This window comes from Mesocricetus auratus, unplaced genomic scaffold, assembly GCF_017639785.1.
Source record: "Mesocricetus auratus isolate SY011 unplaced genomic scaffold, BCM_Maur_2.0 Super-Scaffold_100010, whole genome shotgun sequence".
Taxonomy (NCBI): Eukaryota; Metazoa; Chordata; class Mammalia; order Rodentia; family Cricetidae; genus Mesocricetus; species Mesocricetus auratus.
Genome location: NW_024429194.1, coordinates 57,404,388 through 57,423,400, shown reverse-complemented (window position 1 = coordinate 57,423,400; position 19,013 = coordinate 57,404,388). Strand labels below are relative to the sequence as shown.

At 39.1% G+C, this 19,013-nt stretch overlaps 1 protein-coding gene across 3 annotated transcripts in view; it reads right to left on the bottom strand.

Moving 5' to 3' along the window:
• Positions 1 to 479: 479 nt before the first annotated feature.
• Tmeff2 (transmembrane protein with EGF like and two follistatin like domains 2) overlaps positions 480 to 19,013 on the bottom strand; it is a 274,658-nt gene continuing 256,124 nt past the window's right edge. Inside the window, exon 10 of one of the 3 annotated variants that reach the window (XM_013121122.3) lies at positions 480 to 2,334. In XM_013121122.3, coding sequence (XP_012976576.1) covers positions 2,325 to 2,334 — 10 coding nt within the window. In that variant the 3' untranslated portion in view covers positions 480 to 2,324. Of the gene's footprint in view, positions 2,335 to 15,571; positions 16,864 to 19,013 lie in introns of those variants that run through there. The other 2 variants (XM_005080916.4, XM_013121121.3) reach the window with 2 other exon arrangements.

The following is a 19,013-nucleotide window of genomic DNA, read 5'->3' as shown; positions in this document are numbered from 1 at the left end:
TGAGTGGCAGCACTTGTCTGGAACAAAGTGGGTGTTGATTATTTCCACACCCCAACTTTCTTATAAGATTCACCGAGCTCAGAACCCACCCAGAGGATTTACCGTTAGGACTGTATTCCTTTGCAATGAATGTCACAGTCCAAGTCTGTATAAGTTTCCTCTGTACACTCACTATATTATTCTAAAATCGAGTGGCCAAAATCAACAGATATTGATTAACTCATAACTTCTATGAGTCAAGAATCTTAAAATTACTACCTTTTGAGGTTCTAGCGTAATGTTTGTCATAGGTGACTGTCAGTATATAGGTTGGAACTGCAGCTTTGTATACCGAAGGGCCAGTGGGAGAAGGAGCCATGTCCAAGCTAACTTATGTGGCCAGTGAGAGGCCTTAGTTTTTGCTTCACGAACTATTTCACAGCATTGGCTTGTGATTATGGTCAGAGTCGTTCCTCAGAGAAAATGATTCATGGACACAGTTTTTAAACTCAATCCTGACATGTTTTATTCATTAGAAATCAATATGTGTAACCACCAGTTAAGGGCAGGCTGACACACGGGCATTAACAGCAGGTAGAAGGAATCAAGAGGATTCTTGTCCTGCCATGACAACCTTAGATTCCTTGTCTTTTTGTTGTTGTGAAACTTCAATTATTTTGTTATCCAAAACTATGCAAATCTTCTTAATAAGATAGAACTGTAATAGTCTAAGAAAGAGTTTGGGTTTCAGGGTGATAAGGACAAGAGACAGGCGGTAATACTTATTATGAAGTTAGACTTGATCAGCCTGGGCATGTGGAAGAGTAGTACAGAGTTAGAAAAATGAATTTTTACTTTGGCCATGTGTTTACTCAATCTGTAACTTGGGGCACGTTCTAAAGCATAATTTCCACACCTGCTAAAGGGTAAGTATCTGCTGGAGTAGATGGTGCATATGGTGGAGTGACTGGGCAGGATTAGTAAAGGGATTCTTTCAGAGGTAAAGGCAGTGTTAAGGGGATAGGCAAGGGTCTGGGATCGAGAACACTCACCGTAGGCACAAAGGGGATTAATAAAGTATCTGTTACTGGTTAGAGGTTTTGACAAGACACAGCCAACTTGCTGTGACAGGGCAGAGTGAGAGTAATATCCCTGCTTGGTTTGTCCTCTCAGCTCTCTACCTGAGGTGAAATATGTGTAAACTGAGTTTACTTACGAGCTGAAAAGCTAAAAGAGGGCTGAAGATGCAGTACAGAGTGGTCAGCTTCCCCAAACAGAGAGCAACTTCAGGGCAGGCTGAGGACTGGAGGGAGTGGCTTGGAGGACAATTAGAAGTTGTTTGGCAGAGCAACCTTGTAAAGCACCAAACGCCAGTAATTTCTGGGACCAGGTGCTCAGTTAATGTTAACCATTACAATAATTATCATTGCCTGCTAATGGCTCTATGAATGCTGATTAACTACATTAGAATGTTTGTGCTGGGGCAGGCCACAAAGAAACATCTCTTTTCTCCCCCATGGGGTTAGGATATGAATATCTCTGCATTAGGAAAATCAGGCAGAGTGGAACTTATTGAATTGCCTAGCATCGTTTACCTCAGTCAAGCTAAGAGAAAGAACTCATTCAATACAATACATTACCATTAACAGGGAGATCCCCTCTTCACCTTCTCCCTGGAACAGCATGGTAGAAAGCTTCCTACATCTTGTGTTCTAGCAACTCCCCAGATCAGATATCAGCTCCCCGCTGACAGCCAGCCCTGCTAAGCATGGCATGTGGCTGCAGCAAAGCCTGCCATCCAACTTTCCTCCCACCCAGCTGCCTGCCTTTATCAGCTCCAACAGCCATGAAAGGTACCACTCCCACGCAATTCAGCATACAGCATTCTGGGGGTTCCTAAGCATCAGGTTGGAAACCAGCAACAGATGGAGAAGCTGTGTAACACAAAGAGGCTGTAAAGAGAGGTGGACAGCAAGGCAGGGAGCCAAATGGGCAGTCTGGAAGACAGAGGTCCAGAAACAAGGGTGGAACAGACATGGAGATTCCTAGGAAGCTGTGGTTTTCACACAATCATGTTCTTTTCCTTCCCTTCTTTTCTGTGACCAAGGTTCAGATGGAGCAAGCCTCAGCTGCTCATTTTTCTCAAATAGTAGTCTGTCTTCTGTGCCCCACAGGTGTGAGCGTCTCGGCAAGGCTGAACTGCAACAACTCTATTCTTCTTTGAGGAAGAAGCCATGATGGTGCAGATGGTTTTAAGCGTATTTGTTTCTGTGTCAACTGCTCTGTTCTGAACATAAACATCAATTCGGTGACTTCACTGTTGTAAGTGATAAGTTGCAGCAGCATCACTCGTTTCTGAGTTAAATGACAGCAACAAAATGAAAAATCACCATTAAAAGGCTATATTTGCATATTTTATGCTGTCAAAGAACGTGGAACTAATGTAGCATAAGGAGAATTCTTAAACAGAAACATTACAGTTTTCAAAATCTAAGGAAGATTTTCTTAAATGCTGAAATTTCATTTACAAAAAAGAAACAGGGAACGTTTATTTCACTGGCAAAAGAATAAAAGCACTTTCTGGTGACATTTTTAATAGCATATTAATTTGAAATTGTAATTTTGAGGAGTAATTTCATTTACATAAACACCAAATGCATTCTAAATGCTTTGTATTATCATAATGACTGGAAATTAAATTAATAATGATAGGGAAGTTAAAATCTGACATAACCTTTTTGAATTTTTGTATTTACTCCTATTGAACTTGCATGCTAAACTTCATTTGTTGTTTTCGTTTTGCAGAGCTGAACAATTCTTCAGTTTTGGGAGTTGGAATTGACTTTCAAGTGGTATTCATAGTAATGTGAACCAACCAAGCATTTTAACAGTGGCAAGGCCTTATTGGTCAAAGGTATGCATGTAGGCATGCACACAGGCACACACACCTACACCCTGCGATAATATTAAGTACTTTGTCCCTACATTGCTGTCTTTTGCTGAGATGGGTGAACTAAGTGGCTATTATTTTAATCAGAAAGGATAGGGTGTCTTTTTAATCAAAGTTATAGCTAAGCTCTTGTATAAGGCAGGGATAAAAGGTTTCTTTCCCCACCCTGAGGAAGTGTACAATAGCTATAAATGGTATTTATACAGGATTCCCTACAATGGGCTCTTGGTTTCTTCTCTCCTCTTTCAAGTGCCCATCACGATGGTCAACACATTTCTTCCTGCTGATTGCAAGCCTTTTAATGAGACACAAGACAGCAGGCAATGTTGCTTTCAGAAGGTTTGCATGATTTGGGGAATCGAAGATTGAGAGGTAAACCTGGAATTTTTCTGTTAGATGAGACATTTACAGAGTGACAGTTCTCTCCAGAAATGTAAACACAGTCCAGAACACCCTGTAGTATGATTTGCTTCATCATGTCTGCTGGCTGGCAAGACTTTGTCTCTGTTGTCCATCTTTGATCTTTGTTTCCTATACTAGATTATGACAAGAAAGTCATGAGGACATGCTACCAATTTTGAAATACAGGGCAAAACAAAGCAAATCATACTCCATCCAGTATTCTCTTCCACTCCCAGAATTCTTGTTGGAAATAATGCCAGTATGCTTTGGACATAATATCTCAGGGTATCCCAGTGCTCAGACAAGACTTCTCAAATGACACACACATAACCAGTTGCTTTACCAAGACAATGTTTGTCTTGTCAACCCAGGTGACTCTTACTTATTTCCTTCCATCCAAGTTTCAAAACATTAAATAAAATGAATGATAACATGAATTTCTACAATTTATTAAAAATTACTTATTCTGAGAATTTAATTTAACTTGAAGACTGCAATAACAGAATGAACCAGTCACTGGTTAAACTGCCTGGCTTCAGAGATCTTACAGTTTATTTGTGTAGCAAGTCTCTACTCAGAAATTAGAAGTACATGGCCAGCATTCTTTGTAGGTCCCATAGACTCAATGTGGAAGTTTTTACAGTTGGAAAACCCTCATAGTTAGCCAAGTCTGTCGTTGCACTGAATTTGTTGTTTCTATTACAGTTCTGTTCTCGAAGCCTCTTTCTGGAGTAGCTCATTAGGCCCAAGACAGATTTGAATGGGCTCAATGGAGACAACAATTAAATATCAATGGAACATCTAATTTGCTATTCTTAAACCAAGGAGGAGACTAGTAATGAATTTTTAATAATAAAGATACAAACACATAATAGTAATATCTGCTGTTAAAATCAGTTTAATATATTCCAGTATCATTTATGGATGCCCCCAACGCAGTGTGATTTGACAGATTTAAGGTCTTCTGTTTACCTGAAAATTTAAGGCAATGTAGCATTGTATGAGAAAAATGGTTTTGCAAATAGCTTTTCTTAATCTCCCCTCTCAACCACTCCTCTTGGCATAAAGAGCTTGGAAAGTAAAATCCAAAGCTGTCTTCTGTTCTAGAGTGGCTTCTATCGGCATTTCAGAGGGCAGTTTATTCAGAATATAGTTATTGCATTTATAGCTGACATAGTGGAAAGGTTCATTTTACAGTTTTTACCTTGGTAGCTTTGGAAGGAATGATCTAAGGTGGATGAGGCTTTTCTTTTGTGTCCTTTCAAATGAATGGGTAAGGATAGAACTGAGACCTGGGACTTACATAAGAGTCCGAGTCGTAGGCACTCCTCATTCACCTATCCCTGACTATCTTTATGTATGCTTGAGTTTTATCTTATGACCCAGTTTACCTTTTTGCAATTCTGATCTCTGATACACAGAGCCACTTAAAAAGCCGCTCTTCCTTTTTACAAAAGAAAAACTCAGAAATAAGTAATAATAGTGAGAAATAAAATAGGGCATATTTATTTCTATCATAGCTTTTTAAAAGGTTTGTGTGTGACCTGTAGAGATCCTCATAATGCTTCTGCCTTGCTTCTTTCTGCATGATCTTTATGCTGTCCCTTTTTCTTTCTTTGGCACTTGGTGTGTCACAAAACCCTGTCTCTTCATGCTGCCTAAAATGGGTGCTGGAAGGATAGAATGAGAGACAAAGAAATACAATGGTTTTGTAAATGTCTCTTGGAGTTCAAGTGCCTGTCAGGAACAGCAGATCATTTTTAATCTGACATCTCCTAATTAAATTGATTGGGAGATAAAATGCATCCAACAAGTGTCAGAATTATGGAAGTTAAAAAGCTTGGTGAGTTGCAAAAGCCATTTGTGTTCCTAAACCTCCAAGAAACAGAATGTCCTTGAGAGCTCTCATAGCAGGGAGTTACAGACCTCAGCTGGGGGCCTGCTGTCATGTTGTAATCACTATAATTTATAGCACACCAGCTCCATACCCTTTGTCCCACCAGGGGGCCACCTGGAAGTTAGTCAGCTTGATGCAAGATCAGAATAAAGAAAGAGGAAAGGAAAAAGAACGCTCAACTCCCTTCAGAGTCTCTACTATCAATGTATACTTTAGGACATCTTTTTGGGAGTGTAACTTTCAAGTTGAACACATCTTTAGTTTCTGCATTAATGTGCTATTGGAGAGGGGTTTTTGACAGGTAGAGAGCAATTTCTCCAGGAACTTAGGCAGAGGTTAAAAAATGATTTCAATTTCATTCACTCACTCAATATTCATTCATTCATTCATTCATCAAATACTAATTTGGGATCTATCCTCTGGGTCACAAAGAGGCATATTTCTAGATCTTAGGAGGCCAAACACTCCTTGGAATGAAGTTGGAAAAAGACAGGAACAAAAGGTCAACATGGATGTGAACAAGATAACTGGTGTCCCATCACTTCTGATGTCTAAAGGGATCTTTTTCAACTATGGCTCTTTGTACCTGCACTTTAGTTAGAAAGAGACATTGGATTGATAACATTATTCAGATTGGAGAATGGGTAAAAAAAGGGAAGGTAGAAATGGAGAGGCAGTAGCACTATATGTCAGATAGGTCATTTCCCAGTGATTTCCACAGCAAAACATTAAAACAATCCAAACAGTAACTGCAGCACCACTCGGACAAGCCTCACCTGTTTCACAGGTAGCCTTGAGAGACACACTTGCTTTCCAGGTGAGGAACAATACAGAGGAACAAAGAGATTTGGGGCTCAGTTGGATTCATATCTTGACATTGCCTTCTACTAGATCTGTCACCCAGCAAGTTGTTTGCAAGTTTTCAGCTACATTATCATAATCCTGATATTGCTATACATGCATCAGAGACTCATTGTAAGAAATAAGTGAGTGTGTATTCATAAAGGCCCCAAATAATTCCCCTCTCTTGAAAGATGGGCAGGAAATAAATGCCTGCAGTTCTCTATTTATCTCTACTCATAAATTGTAACTTTTTGTGTATAATACAATATTATACTTCATAAGCTAGAGTAACTTTTCCTTAAATTTCTCCAAGATGACAAGCAAGATCCAGTCAGCATTCTGTCAACTTGTCGCATCCTAAAATCACTTGGGTAGAGCACTACAGTTGAACTGTTCCAGTATCTGTGGGGGGGTTGCTTTGATTGTTCTGTGGGGGTGAGAAGATCCAGGCTGAATGCAGGCAGCACCACTTCATGGTTGACCCCTGGACTGTGTAAAATGAAGAAAGTTTGGCCGAGAATACGCTGCCTAGCAACGAAGCCAGGACGGACTTGCTGTTGTTCTTTTTTTTTTTTTTTTTTTTTTGGTCCTGATTGTGGATGTGATACGGCTAGCTGTTTGAGCAGGATTTACATCCCTGAAATGATGGACTGTAACCTGGAATTGTGAGCTAAATAAGTCCTTCCTATCCCCAGTTGCTCATTGTCAGGATGTTTTATCACAGCCACAGCAATGAAACCAGGGTGGGGCAGTTCACTGCACTACTCCCAGGCTCACTGAAGGGTCCCAACTAATGCAGGAGAAGGGTTTTCATTTGTCTATTTGACTCCAAATCCAGCAGTGTTCTTTTGAGTCTGACTGCTGTTTAGGTTTGAACTTTTGAGGCATTTGGTATTGTGAAGGAACAAGTCAATGAAGAATCAAAGAATGAAGAATTCAAGGTCAATGCCAGCATTTTAAAGAAAGGGAGTCATAGCACTGGGCAGAGAAGAAGCAACTAGGGAGAAAGCAAGTTAAGACAACAGTGACACCTTGATTTGAAAGAAGCAAAAAACAGAGAAACAGGAATCAAACATCGGATCTCTGTACTGTAGCTGGAGCCCTGACAGAGACATTTGCAGAAAGGAAGGAAGTGAAACAGGCAACTGGAAGGATTTTTTCTTCTAAACCCCAAGGGCTTCATGCTGTCTCTAGACCTCCTGAAGAAGTCTTGGACAGTCTTCCTTACAGAGGACAGTGGGAACTCATGTCTGTGCACATCTCTCCATGTAGTTCCACTGCAAAATAAATGGCAAGAGCTATGAAGGAAAACAATTTTGTTTCCTGTTTCCACATGTAAGTGCAAATCTTAGTTAACGGTCTTCCATTAACGATCCTTCCACAGCAGAGCTTGGCAGGTTGTAGGAATAGAGTCTGGAAGTAAAACTGCAAAAGGGAAGCACCTAGCTTAGAAATCAGACTCTCTGTTTCCAATGCACTGATAATAAGATCCCTTTTACTGATTTTGATCTGTTTTTCCAAGTGCCATCTGCTCAGAGTAGATCTCTCTTCCACACCTTCCCTAGGAGCTCACCGGATATCTTTTCGTTCTCCTGCCCCTTCAAAGCCTTTTCTTTAGCTGGCTGGCTCTTCTGTGGACTGGGTGAAAACAGGGTTGAGGATGTGGCAGCAAGAAATTGCCATCTTTTGTGGTCAGCCAGCACAGTGAGCATTTGATCTCCTTGAAGTATTTTTGTGCAGTTTTCCTGAGAAGTGTTTACTCGTCACCACTGAACTGATAATGATGGGGCTTCAATCTCCGTTGCCTTCAATCATTTTCTTATTCTGCCAGCTCAATGAATTTCGTCACCTCCCCTCCTGCCCGCAGGCCTGGCAGAGTGGAAGGGAGAGAGAAAAGAACACAACAAAACAGAAAAGAAAACAAACAAAAGCGCCTTTTGGTGAGGGCTGTAAGAAAAACTTCACTTTTGGTTCACTCTTAATGTGAAATCTGAAGTCTTTCTCAGACAAAAATTGTATTCGTGTTCAAGGCAAAAAAAAATGTAGAAAAATGACAAGTAAGATGAGAAGACCGGCAGTGTGTATTCATGCTGGTGTCAAATCAGCCCCAGATGCCCTTTAAGGAAAGCATTTCCTACTAGCTGCCTTTGTGAGCTAGAGGCTTCTTCTTTGTCTCCTTTGGATTCTTTACCCAGAGGCCTCAGCTCCACCCTGGACAGAAGATCCACCCTTGCTACAAAGCAACCCAGCTCATGTGCTCACATTTCAGAATGGGACCCCTGGGTTCCAGACAGGTTAAAACTGGTGACTCAGTTTACACATAATGCTGAACTAAGGGATGAACACTTCTGTAGAGATTCAAAGCCTCAATAATTCTTTTTAATTATGATTGGACCTCCTGTATGTCATGGGCAGGCTAGATGCTAAAGCATGTACTGCTCACCAAGTGAAAGCCTTTCCCCCTAATCCCTGCATGACTGTAATTAAGCAGGAGAGTTAATTTTATGTAAATCATGCATTACTGTAATTGGGCGCAAGTGCACAGTCATGTACATCTTATTTAAAAGTGAAATATAATGTTATTATGTGGATGCTGGTGCAGCAGTGTCTCAGCCTCTGGGGGGAAGTCGGCAACATCACTGTTTACAAGACTCACTCTTTGGTCTGTGAGCTTAATTACAACCCATCCAGCTCTGCCTGGCACTGCCCTGTGAAGGATTGAGCCACCTGCCTCGAGAAAGGCTGAAGGTACAGAAAGGGGCTTCCCTTTCCATTTGTCTCTTAACCTCCACTTATAGAACAGCCATTTTTCTCTTTCTATTCATCTTTTCAAACCCAAACAGTATTTTCCAATGGCTTGCTCTGCTTGGCAGTCCTAACCCATATATCCCCAGGCAGACTGCAGACAGATTTGTCTTCTGGAAGCAAGAACTAGTTGGTTTCCTTTTTTAGCTTGTCTTTTCTAATGCGACTCAGGATTGCTTTATGATCCCAGGATTTTGTTTTCCAAGTGCAGGCAGATTAGATACCATCCAGCAGTCTGTATTTGTGATTGCTGCCACTCCGGCACATCCCCAAGAGGGAGGCTGGCCTGGGGTGCATGGCATTCACTGTTCCTCTATTCTCTATCTACACAGCTGTTCTCAGGCTTTGGGACAAGGTTGCCCTGAAGAATATAAAGCATCTAATCTACATATCCCAAGGTCAAGATTTGCGAGGAAGAAAATATGCAGAGGAGCGCATTCTTACTTTAAACACAGTCTGTCCTCGCCAAGAGGCTTGAAAACTCATCTTGGGGAGTTATGCTGTGGCCTCATTCTTGTCCAGTTTGCCAGACCAGCTACTGTCTGAGAACTCGAGGTACAGTGGGTTAGCCATTCCAGACATCAGGGCTGGAGGCCTCTGGGTATCCACTTTGTGCTCCTTGTGTTCAGGCCACCATTCCACACTTCAGAAACCTTGTTCAAATGCATCAGATTCCTTTCTTCTAGAAGGAGTATTTGAATAAATTGACTCATACTCCTCTCTCCCAACTGTCCCTTCCTGCCCACCAGCTGTTTCATATGTCCTTCTCTCTCCCCCTCCCATAACCTTCATTTTCCACCCAGATCTTCTGTTCTTCATGTTGTCATTTTTTTTTAACTTGGAGGTTCTTTCATGACATACCATCAGTCTAGAGAACATGCGTGTGAATGAATGAAGCAGCTCCTAACATCATGCTTTACTCAGTAAGGAGGGAAATGTGTTCCCTGTTGGCCAAAGTGTTTGTCTGTCTTCATCTTTGTTCTTATAAACAGAATCCTTAGAGTAACAAGTGGCAAAGCATGACAGTAGAATAAGATGTCTATTGGACCAGTTTGTTCAGGGAAATTCAATGTCTTTTTCTATTAGGCGACTTCAGCTTGGGCAACCAGTATATCCCCTTATTTAAGTAATATATTTTTGTGTATATGTTAATATATGCAAATGTGTTCTTATATGTGTGCATGCACACACATGCACATGTGTGAGGTCATTCTTGGGTGCTGTGGTACTGTACCTCAGGTACTACTCACCTTTTTGGTTTTAACTATCTATCTATCTATCTATCTATCTATCTATCTATCTATCTATCTACCTATCTATGATTTTCAGCAAGCAGAATAGGTTGGGTGACCAGAATACCTGAGGAATCTGCCTGTCCCTGTATCACCAGCACTGGAATTACAGGTACATAATTCCTGGCTTTTTAAAAAATGCATTCTTTAGGAATTCAAGCCAGGTCCTCAAACCTGCATTATGTTCATGTTTGACTATATACCCATAGAAATGACCAGAAATGATATACACAAATACAGTCATGTTTTCTCTTGGTCTTTGTATGATTATTCTTTTGTTTGTGTTTATCTACATATTCTAATCTTAAACACTATTGGACATAATTTCTTAGTATGTTTGTTAACTCTCTGATATGCAGTGATGACAATCTGGGACATTGCTCTGTGTGCTTTGTGTTCATGAAAAGCTGGACTCATATAAAAGCCTTCTATTCTCAAGGTGTAAACCCATGGAGGAGAACTAAGCTGGACTGTGCCATGAAGGGCTATAACAAAGGCTGGCTGCTCCCTGCAGTGAAGAAAAGAGCAGTAGTGGTGGTTAGTATTCTGAGAAGGAGAGGAAGCCCAGCAAGAGGAGACATCCATGGGGAGGAAGGGCATGGAGTCATCTGAAAATACACCCCAAAGAATGGGTCTGATTGTGGGGGTCCTGACAGCTGCTTTCTCAGGGTACTTACTGTGCCTGAGCCTCTCGGGGAGTGAGTGCCTTTACTGGATCAGGCTTGGGGGAGTGTCTGCCCAGCACATGGCCTGGCCTACTCCTGTCCTTTTCTTCCTCCTCCCACAGTAACTCAGTAACTGACTTTGATCTGTTAATTAATTTAAGCTTTTGTCCTGCCTGGATTGGGAAAGTAAAGGCAAATGTGATTTCTTTCACTTCTTACCTCATGAAAGGTTAGTAATGACAACTATTTGAAAAACTAAAAGTATACAGGCTACTCAAATCAGCCCATTTATCATTTGTGGAGCTCCACCATCCACCAAGGGTGTATCCTTAGAGTAGCTCAACCAGCAAAACAGATTTCTAACCATAGGGAGACTGGATGAGCATCACATCTTATATGTGTTCAGATGCTGACTTCAAAGGGCCATGTACAGTCATAGATTTATGTGCTGGTTATAAAACTAATCCCATTACTTCATATAACCCTTCATCCTTCCTCTATCTTTTATGGGTGCTTCCTGTGGATGCTCACATAAAGATATCAATTAATTCAATGAAGAAGCTTTCATTATTGATATCCAGATGATTAATTATGTAAGTGAAATGTCTCCTGTAATTGAGGAAGAGCAGTCTATACAGGTGCAGCTTGACTTGGCAAAGGGAAACAGCATCGGAGGACAAACATTAGCAGAGTCTAATGTGACTTTGAGATAAGCTTTGTTATAGTTGAATTTTCCGTGCTGGCTTCTCCTCTAGTATCAGTCAGAGTGGTACTGACTCATCTCCATCCAAAAGCACAACGGGCTCTATGCTACGTGTGTTGTCAGGATTTTAAAGGCAAAGAATGATGTCCCTCCTTTTCAGACACGATACTAATGGATAGATTTGGGGGGAACTTAGATGAGTCGGATTCTTTTTCACTTTTCATCTCTGTATTGCCTTCATTTCCCTGAACTAAAAGCAGCTTTCTTGTTTCCAAAGACACAAGAATCACTCGTTTGAGTGACTGTGATTCTAGACTCTGACTAACTCTGACCATATGAATCCCATCATGCATCACTCTGCTGATAAAATATGCTTTATTATAACTATTTACTGCTACCATAAATATTTATTATAGCCCTACAGAGTATTTCCATATATTTCCATTTTGCTTTGTCCATGACAGTGTTCCAAGCCCAGACATTGATTGCTGCTTTATTCCTCATAGTAGTCACATTGTGCATGGGAAGATGCCGCCTCTCCATTTTAAATAGGAGGCATAAGGAACTCAGGCAATTTGCCCAAGGTTAAGTAGGTAATAAAGTAGGCTTTACGCTGGGACCTACATCTGCCTTATTTCAGAGGCTGAATTTTCAATTGTATGCTCACTTTGAAGCCACTCCCCCTACTAATGATGGTGGTACCCTGAAATATTTCACTCTAATATTTAGTTCTTTGAGCAGAATTTAATATTTTTAACTTATTTTGTGGCTTGATAAATCCTTTCCTACTGCTCTCCTCCTTTGAAAGCAGAGACCTGTTCCTATCCCATGCTGTGTCATAGGCCAAGAACAGTGTCAGCCATAGTAAGCTGGGTACAGTGGGTGGGAAACATTAGTACGCCATGGGTCTTTAAATTCATATTGCTTTCAGACTAAAAGAAAGAATGGCTTGCACGAATAAATGTGACACAACACAGAAAACCCCCAGCAGAGTCAGGGGAGTGGCAGGTGTTCCAGGGGCTTCTGTGGGACTCTGTCATTTCCCTGAGCACTGTGAAGACAAGGGTATGAGGATGGCATGGAGGGTACGAAACTGCAGAAACGAGACACCAGAATGTGTGTGGAGAGTGAAGCCATTCTGAGTGTGTCACTGTGAAAAGGTATGGAGGACCATCCTAGAGGATCCGGAATCCAAGCACAGCCTTTTTACCTTACCTCTCGTGTTATCCTTTCTTTACCTCTCAAATTCCCCTTGGGCCCCTGAGAACTGCAATTCAAGGAACCAGGATGGGTTGATAGTGAGTTTCTTTCAGGTAGGGGTTTCTTCAGATACTTTTCATTCTTACCTCACAGTCTAGCACAAGGCTTGTAATTGGTGACCCTCAGTAAATTTATAATGTGTTGTAAATGTATACTGAAGTGGATTTTTAGATATTTATTTAAAGGTAGTTTGCATTTATGTTGACAGTAAACAACCATAATGTTTAATGTGTCTTCGATGGAAATAATAAAAATATAGTGCTTTCTTTCTGAACACGCACAAGCTTAGAATTAAGGTGCTTGGGTGACCTGCATATGGCAGAATTGAGTCCTAAAATATGATGTGATTTGCTCAGGACTCCTGTAGTAGAACTGTGGGCACAGGAGAAATTTATCAAAGTAGGGAAAATGGTACTTATATTTGCTTTCTGTAAGTTGTTCTGTATATTGAATTGATCAGATCACATTACTTTATTAGACTGTGTCATGTAAATGCTATGCTTCAACAGGCCTACTGACAAAACAGAGTCTAAGCTAAGTTAGGAGTAAGTGATATAGATGCCAGGAGAATATGGGATTGTGTCACATGAAGAGGAAATTACAAATGTTTGCTTGGAGAAGAAAGTAATTGTAGAATTCTGGAGTGAACAGGAAAACATGTTTTAAATACATACGATCGTTCCTTTGCCCTAGAGGGAGTCAAGGTGAGGGAAACTGCAGACAGTTGAGCTTGAACTCAGTATGAAGGGGAATTGTCTAGATAACTAGAATGGTACAACAATGAAATTGCAAATGATGAGAAATGTGTTAGTAGAAGCTCAATGATTCCGCTGGCATTGGATTGTGATCTCCTGTGGGCTAGACACCATGTTTTATTGTATCTGCCAAGTAACTAAAATAGCACCTAGCACACAGTGAATGCTTACTTAGGATTCATTATTCAAGCTTAAAATCTTTCATGATGTGGATGAACATGGAGGTGAGCAGATAGGTATAGAGGAATCTCCCAACATTTAGGATTGTGATCTCTGATAAAGATTTACATATAGTGATGCATAAGCTTATAACAAAGTCAGTCAATTCATATTTTTGCAACCAAAGGTCAGTGGAATTGTTTCTTTGAACAGATACATCACCATGGATAGTACATTCCTTTTCTTTTCTGTTGGGAGAAGCAAGGGTTTATTTGCTACAGATACTACCACACAAAGAAAATAGGTCTACTTACATCTCTGTGAATGTTAAACAAATTAACCTTCCAGACAGTTTAGCAGGGATTTTTTGTGTATACGTATCAAGAGAGTGATTTCATAGGAGTACCTGAGTGATGGCTGTGTCAATAAAGTCACACTTTTATGTCACAAATTTATGACAATCTAGAAAATCATATTTTTTCAAAGTCGTAAGGCTTACATAGATTGTCACCTTTATTATAGATTAACAAATGCTTTAAATTTCACTTCAAACCCTTGTTTTTTATGAACTATTTTATGTCCAAAACATTTTGATTTGATGTGTCTTTTTGTTTTCTAACAAAGGAGGGGATGCCATTTCTTTTAGTCCACGAAGAAGTCACTTGAGGAAGACAAAGAAAACTTTATTTAAATCATCAATATGTGCTACAGGAACTATGCAATGGTAAAGGGTAATAAGGAAATTATTTAATTTGGAATTTCACCTTACTCTTTGAGAATTTTCACAGTTTACTTTTCCCAAACAAAGTGATCATTCAGACCTGTCTGCTCATATCTGACGGGGGTTGACAACAGCCACTAAGGTCCCTTAGAGTCTCAGAAATTTTTTTTCTTATGGAAATTATGCTCAAAACATATTTCTCCATTGCCATGAAACATTGTCTATTTGTTTTCATTGTCAAATAACAGTGCTGTTTGGGCCATAAAGGTGCTAATAAGAGCATTTGTTTTGTGAGAGTCTAGCTTCTTTTTATATAAGACATAAACACAGTAAAAGTCTTCTTTTTCTTTTTTAAGACAGTGTGTGTGTGTGTGTGTGTGTGTGTGTGTGTGTGTGTGTGTAAACTCAACTGTACTAGAACTAGCTCTGTGGATGAGGCTGGCCTTGAACTCACAGAGATATTCCTGCCTTAGTCTCCCAAATTCTCGGATAAAAGGCATGCAGCAAGGGTCTTTAAAGAAGTTGAGGTTTGGGTTCATACCTACTGATGCAGTTACAATTTTCTCCTAGCTGTTACTTCTGCTCAAAACAAACAGCACAGGTTTGGCCACTATTTATATACCTGATGTATACCTTACTCAGAACCCCAAAGATAGATATATTTGACTGAGAGAATTATTCTGCTTTCCAATAAAGACAAGTATCTTCTTTGCATTCTATTTTGAGTCATAAAACACTTTCCCTCCCCTCTTCTTTTATTTAATTTATATGCCAGAGATTTTTCTGTTCTGAGAATGAAAGCGAAAGACAGGGAAGAAAGTAGACAAAGCAGAGATGATTCAAGTATGTGACATATTTTATATTTCCTCAGTAAAGTAAATTATATTTTCTCTTTCCAATAACCATCATTTCCCTTGGTCTTAGCATCACTCAAACCAGCTCCAGAGTCCTGTGTGAACTAATGTGTTGTCTGAAGATTCACAAGAGGAGAAAATGCTGCTGTCTGCATAGCCCATGCTAGTTGGACAACAGTGTTTAAACAGCTACGAATTACTGCGAATTTAAGAATGCCGTTTTGTTTTCTCATCACTGAGTATTTATTATATATAACAAATACATGGGAAAGAAAAAACTATATTGTGTGATATAAATAGTTTATTTACATTACAGAAAAACATCAAGACAATGTATACTATTTCAAATATATCCATACATAATCAAATATAGCTGTAGTACATGTTTTCATTGGTGTAGATTACCACAAACGCAAGGCAACATGTGTAGATCTCATCTTACTCTTTTGTCTCTAATACTGTATTGTGTAGTCCAAGCTGTCGGTTGTCCGGCCACTGGGAAACATGCTCCCTCTAGATTAACCTTGTGGATGCTCTTGTTGTGTTGTCTGAACTGTAGTGCCCTGTATTTTGCTTCTGTCTGTGAATTCTGTTGCTTCTGGGGCATTTCCTAGAAGGTTGGAAAGTTTACAGATCTTAGTCTAATGCAATTACCTAAAGTTTGGTCCTATATTCAAAGAGTGAAGCTGTAGGAGCAAATCACTAAAGTATCTCACAGCAAAAACCTGATTCCTAGTATAATTTGGGAATACTTGTAAAAAGTTATTATTATTATTTATTTATTTATTATTATTATTTGCTTCTCCTTGCAGTTGTCTTTAGGCTTCTGTAGAGAACTGAAGAACAGAAGTAGAAGTTGAAGAGAAATACTTTTACCTTGACCTTCACTGTTCATTCCTTAAGTCTGTTCATTATATTGTGCAATGAACAGACTCAGCACAATGCAAACAAAAGTCCCAAGCTTATCACAGCTCATTTTAAAGGTCTTCAACAACTTTATATCTAAATGTCTTAACGATGAGCGTTATATTGACATTTCGGTGCTATAAGATCCTATCACAGCGGAACAAACCAACTGATAACATCCGTTATGTAAATGGAAAGGAATATTGCTTAGGTTTAGCCTAATATCATTGTCTTGCATTAATGCTATAAAACTAGAGACAAAATTGGCACCAATCATGTTGCTTGTATAAGAGCTAATATTCAGTAACATCTGAAAATGGCTGATCTAGTATTTTTATTATAATAACATATTTCTTTGATCATGCAAGCAAGAGAAATATACAGCTAACACAAAATTATATTACAACTAACGGTGGTACAGTGAAAAATATGTGTATAAACATACATACACTTGCACACACATACACAGTAGGTGTGGGCACATTTTTGTGTAGTTGCTGGGGCCATATAGCTGTTAAAAACAAACATGAATATGGGAAGTCACATTTTCAAGAAGTGGGAGATAGAAGAAAAAAGATGAAAATCCACCTTCTCAATGGGACAACTCTTTTCATTTTGGAACAGGTTCTCTAGATATTCATATTTTATGAGATATTGCTCAGGAGGCAGATTCTTGAATAGACAGAAAAAAAGGAGAAACAAATTCAGGAGGAAATGGGTGGGACAGGAGAGAAAGAAAAGGGAGTTAGAACAGAGAACAGAACAGGCGAGACCAACATTAAGAGAAAATTGAAGACAATGGAGAGGTCAATGCTATGAATGATTCTATAAATTGTCTTTTGTCTGGATATTTTGAAATAGGTTTTGACAAACAAGGCTTGCCCAGGCTACCAGGAAAACAGGTCTCTCGGGGTTAAAGGTGGGCAGTTGGGGAGTCTGTTTCGTAAGGATGCTATTTTTGAACGAATGGAATTAATCTACCCAGGATAATAGTGTGACATATGGATTAATACTTTTCCTGGAAAGTGTTTCTAAGGTTTGGTTGTACAAGGGAAAGATTTATATAGTGCATTATGACAATGCAACCACGACTGCTGTGCTATTTCTCTTCCCTTAACGCAGATAGAGAATGAATTTTTGCTCAGCTTTAGTATGAAAAATAAGAGGAAAAAAAAGACACACACCTTGACAATATAATAGACATAGTTTACTCAAACTGGGGGCTTAGTATAGGTACTCAGTGACAGAAGAGCAGACAAAACCATGAGCAGCTAGGAGCAGAGGAGCAGTGTTAAATGAAAAGCTAAGGCAGTAGACAGACACCATTTTGATTTCATTACTCAGCTGTGTAATCTCAGTATTTGATGATATCCCATATTTTAGGGATCTGCCATGAAAGCAAGGATAACTGTTCATTGTTTTTCAATGTTGTAAAGTGTGTGTGCATGTGCATTTGTGCACTCAAACAAGTGAATGTATAAATATATGGCACAATTATAACATATAGACACACAATTCCTGGTAAAATAGTCTCTATTATATTTTTAAGTTACACATTGGAATGAAAAAATGTGATTAATTACTTATTGAAGCATTGAAATTTTGACTTTTTTCACTATATGAAACAGCAATTGAGTTGTTATTCTTTGCATATGAATACAAGTTTCATTTTTCTGTGTGCCCTGAACGATGTATAATACAGTTTTCTGTGTTTTAGATTCTTCTTTATCCTTTTTTTTGCTCAATACTTTTGATTTTCAAGTTGTCTTTATGTCCTCTGCTTTTATTTTCATATAATCCATTGGCTCACTTGACATCTAAACATGAGTGTCTAGATGATGGACTTGACATGGCTTAGGGCAGCATGAGCTCCAGTGATGATCTTCCCTTATGCCTGTAGGCCAGGTGAGGATTTATGAGCTATATTTTGCCTTTTTAAAAGAGCAGATCCCACAGTTGTCTTTAAAAAAGATAGTGTAAGAAGATGCCAAGTTACGTTGCAGTCTTTAAGTTTTAATTCCATAATGCTTTTTATTTTCCCATTTTTAGGGGAAATTTTGATTTACTCTAGAACTGTATAAATGAATGAAAGTCTTAATGTCTTATGAATCTGATGAAAATTTAAAGTTTCCTTGGAAATTTTTAAAAAGGAGTATATTCAGTTTTTCTTAAAGGATCTACATCGACATTTTGGATATTGCAGGACATGAATGATGCATTGGGCTTAGAGCCTAGTTCTTGCCTGCCATACGTTTGCACACTCAAGAGGTCCATCAAATCCCAGTCTTTGCTCCTCATCTCAAACTGAACCTCAGACATGACTCAGGAATCATGGTTCGATTTCCTGTTGAAAAGGGATGAAATCTCTATTCTCTTTCTATTTTATCACTGTCCAAATAAAAATTACCTTTTTCTGGGCTTGGAATTTGTTATTAAGGTGTGATATTTGCTGCTGTTTCAGAAATATATCAAAGGTTTTCATTTAGTGTAACACAATCTTTCTCATTACATTTATAATATTGCGATTAGCACTTACCATCTTGAAGTTAAAAAGTGTTGGCTGTTGATACCAAGTGTGTTAACACTGATGGTGCCCAAATGTTATTAGTGAGAACTAGAACTTAAGCATTTCTATACCTTATATAACATCTATTATCACATTTGGCATAGTGATTCCAGTAGGTAAAGGTACACTGGTTCACAGTCTGAGTGAAAAGTGGCTTTTTACAGATAAAAGAGAAGGATGTTTAAACAGAGGTTGCCATTATTTGTTAGAGGAGACAATAATCTAAGGAATAAAGAATCCTCATCACAATATGAAA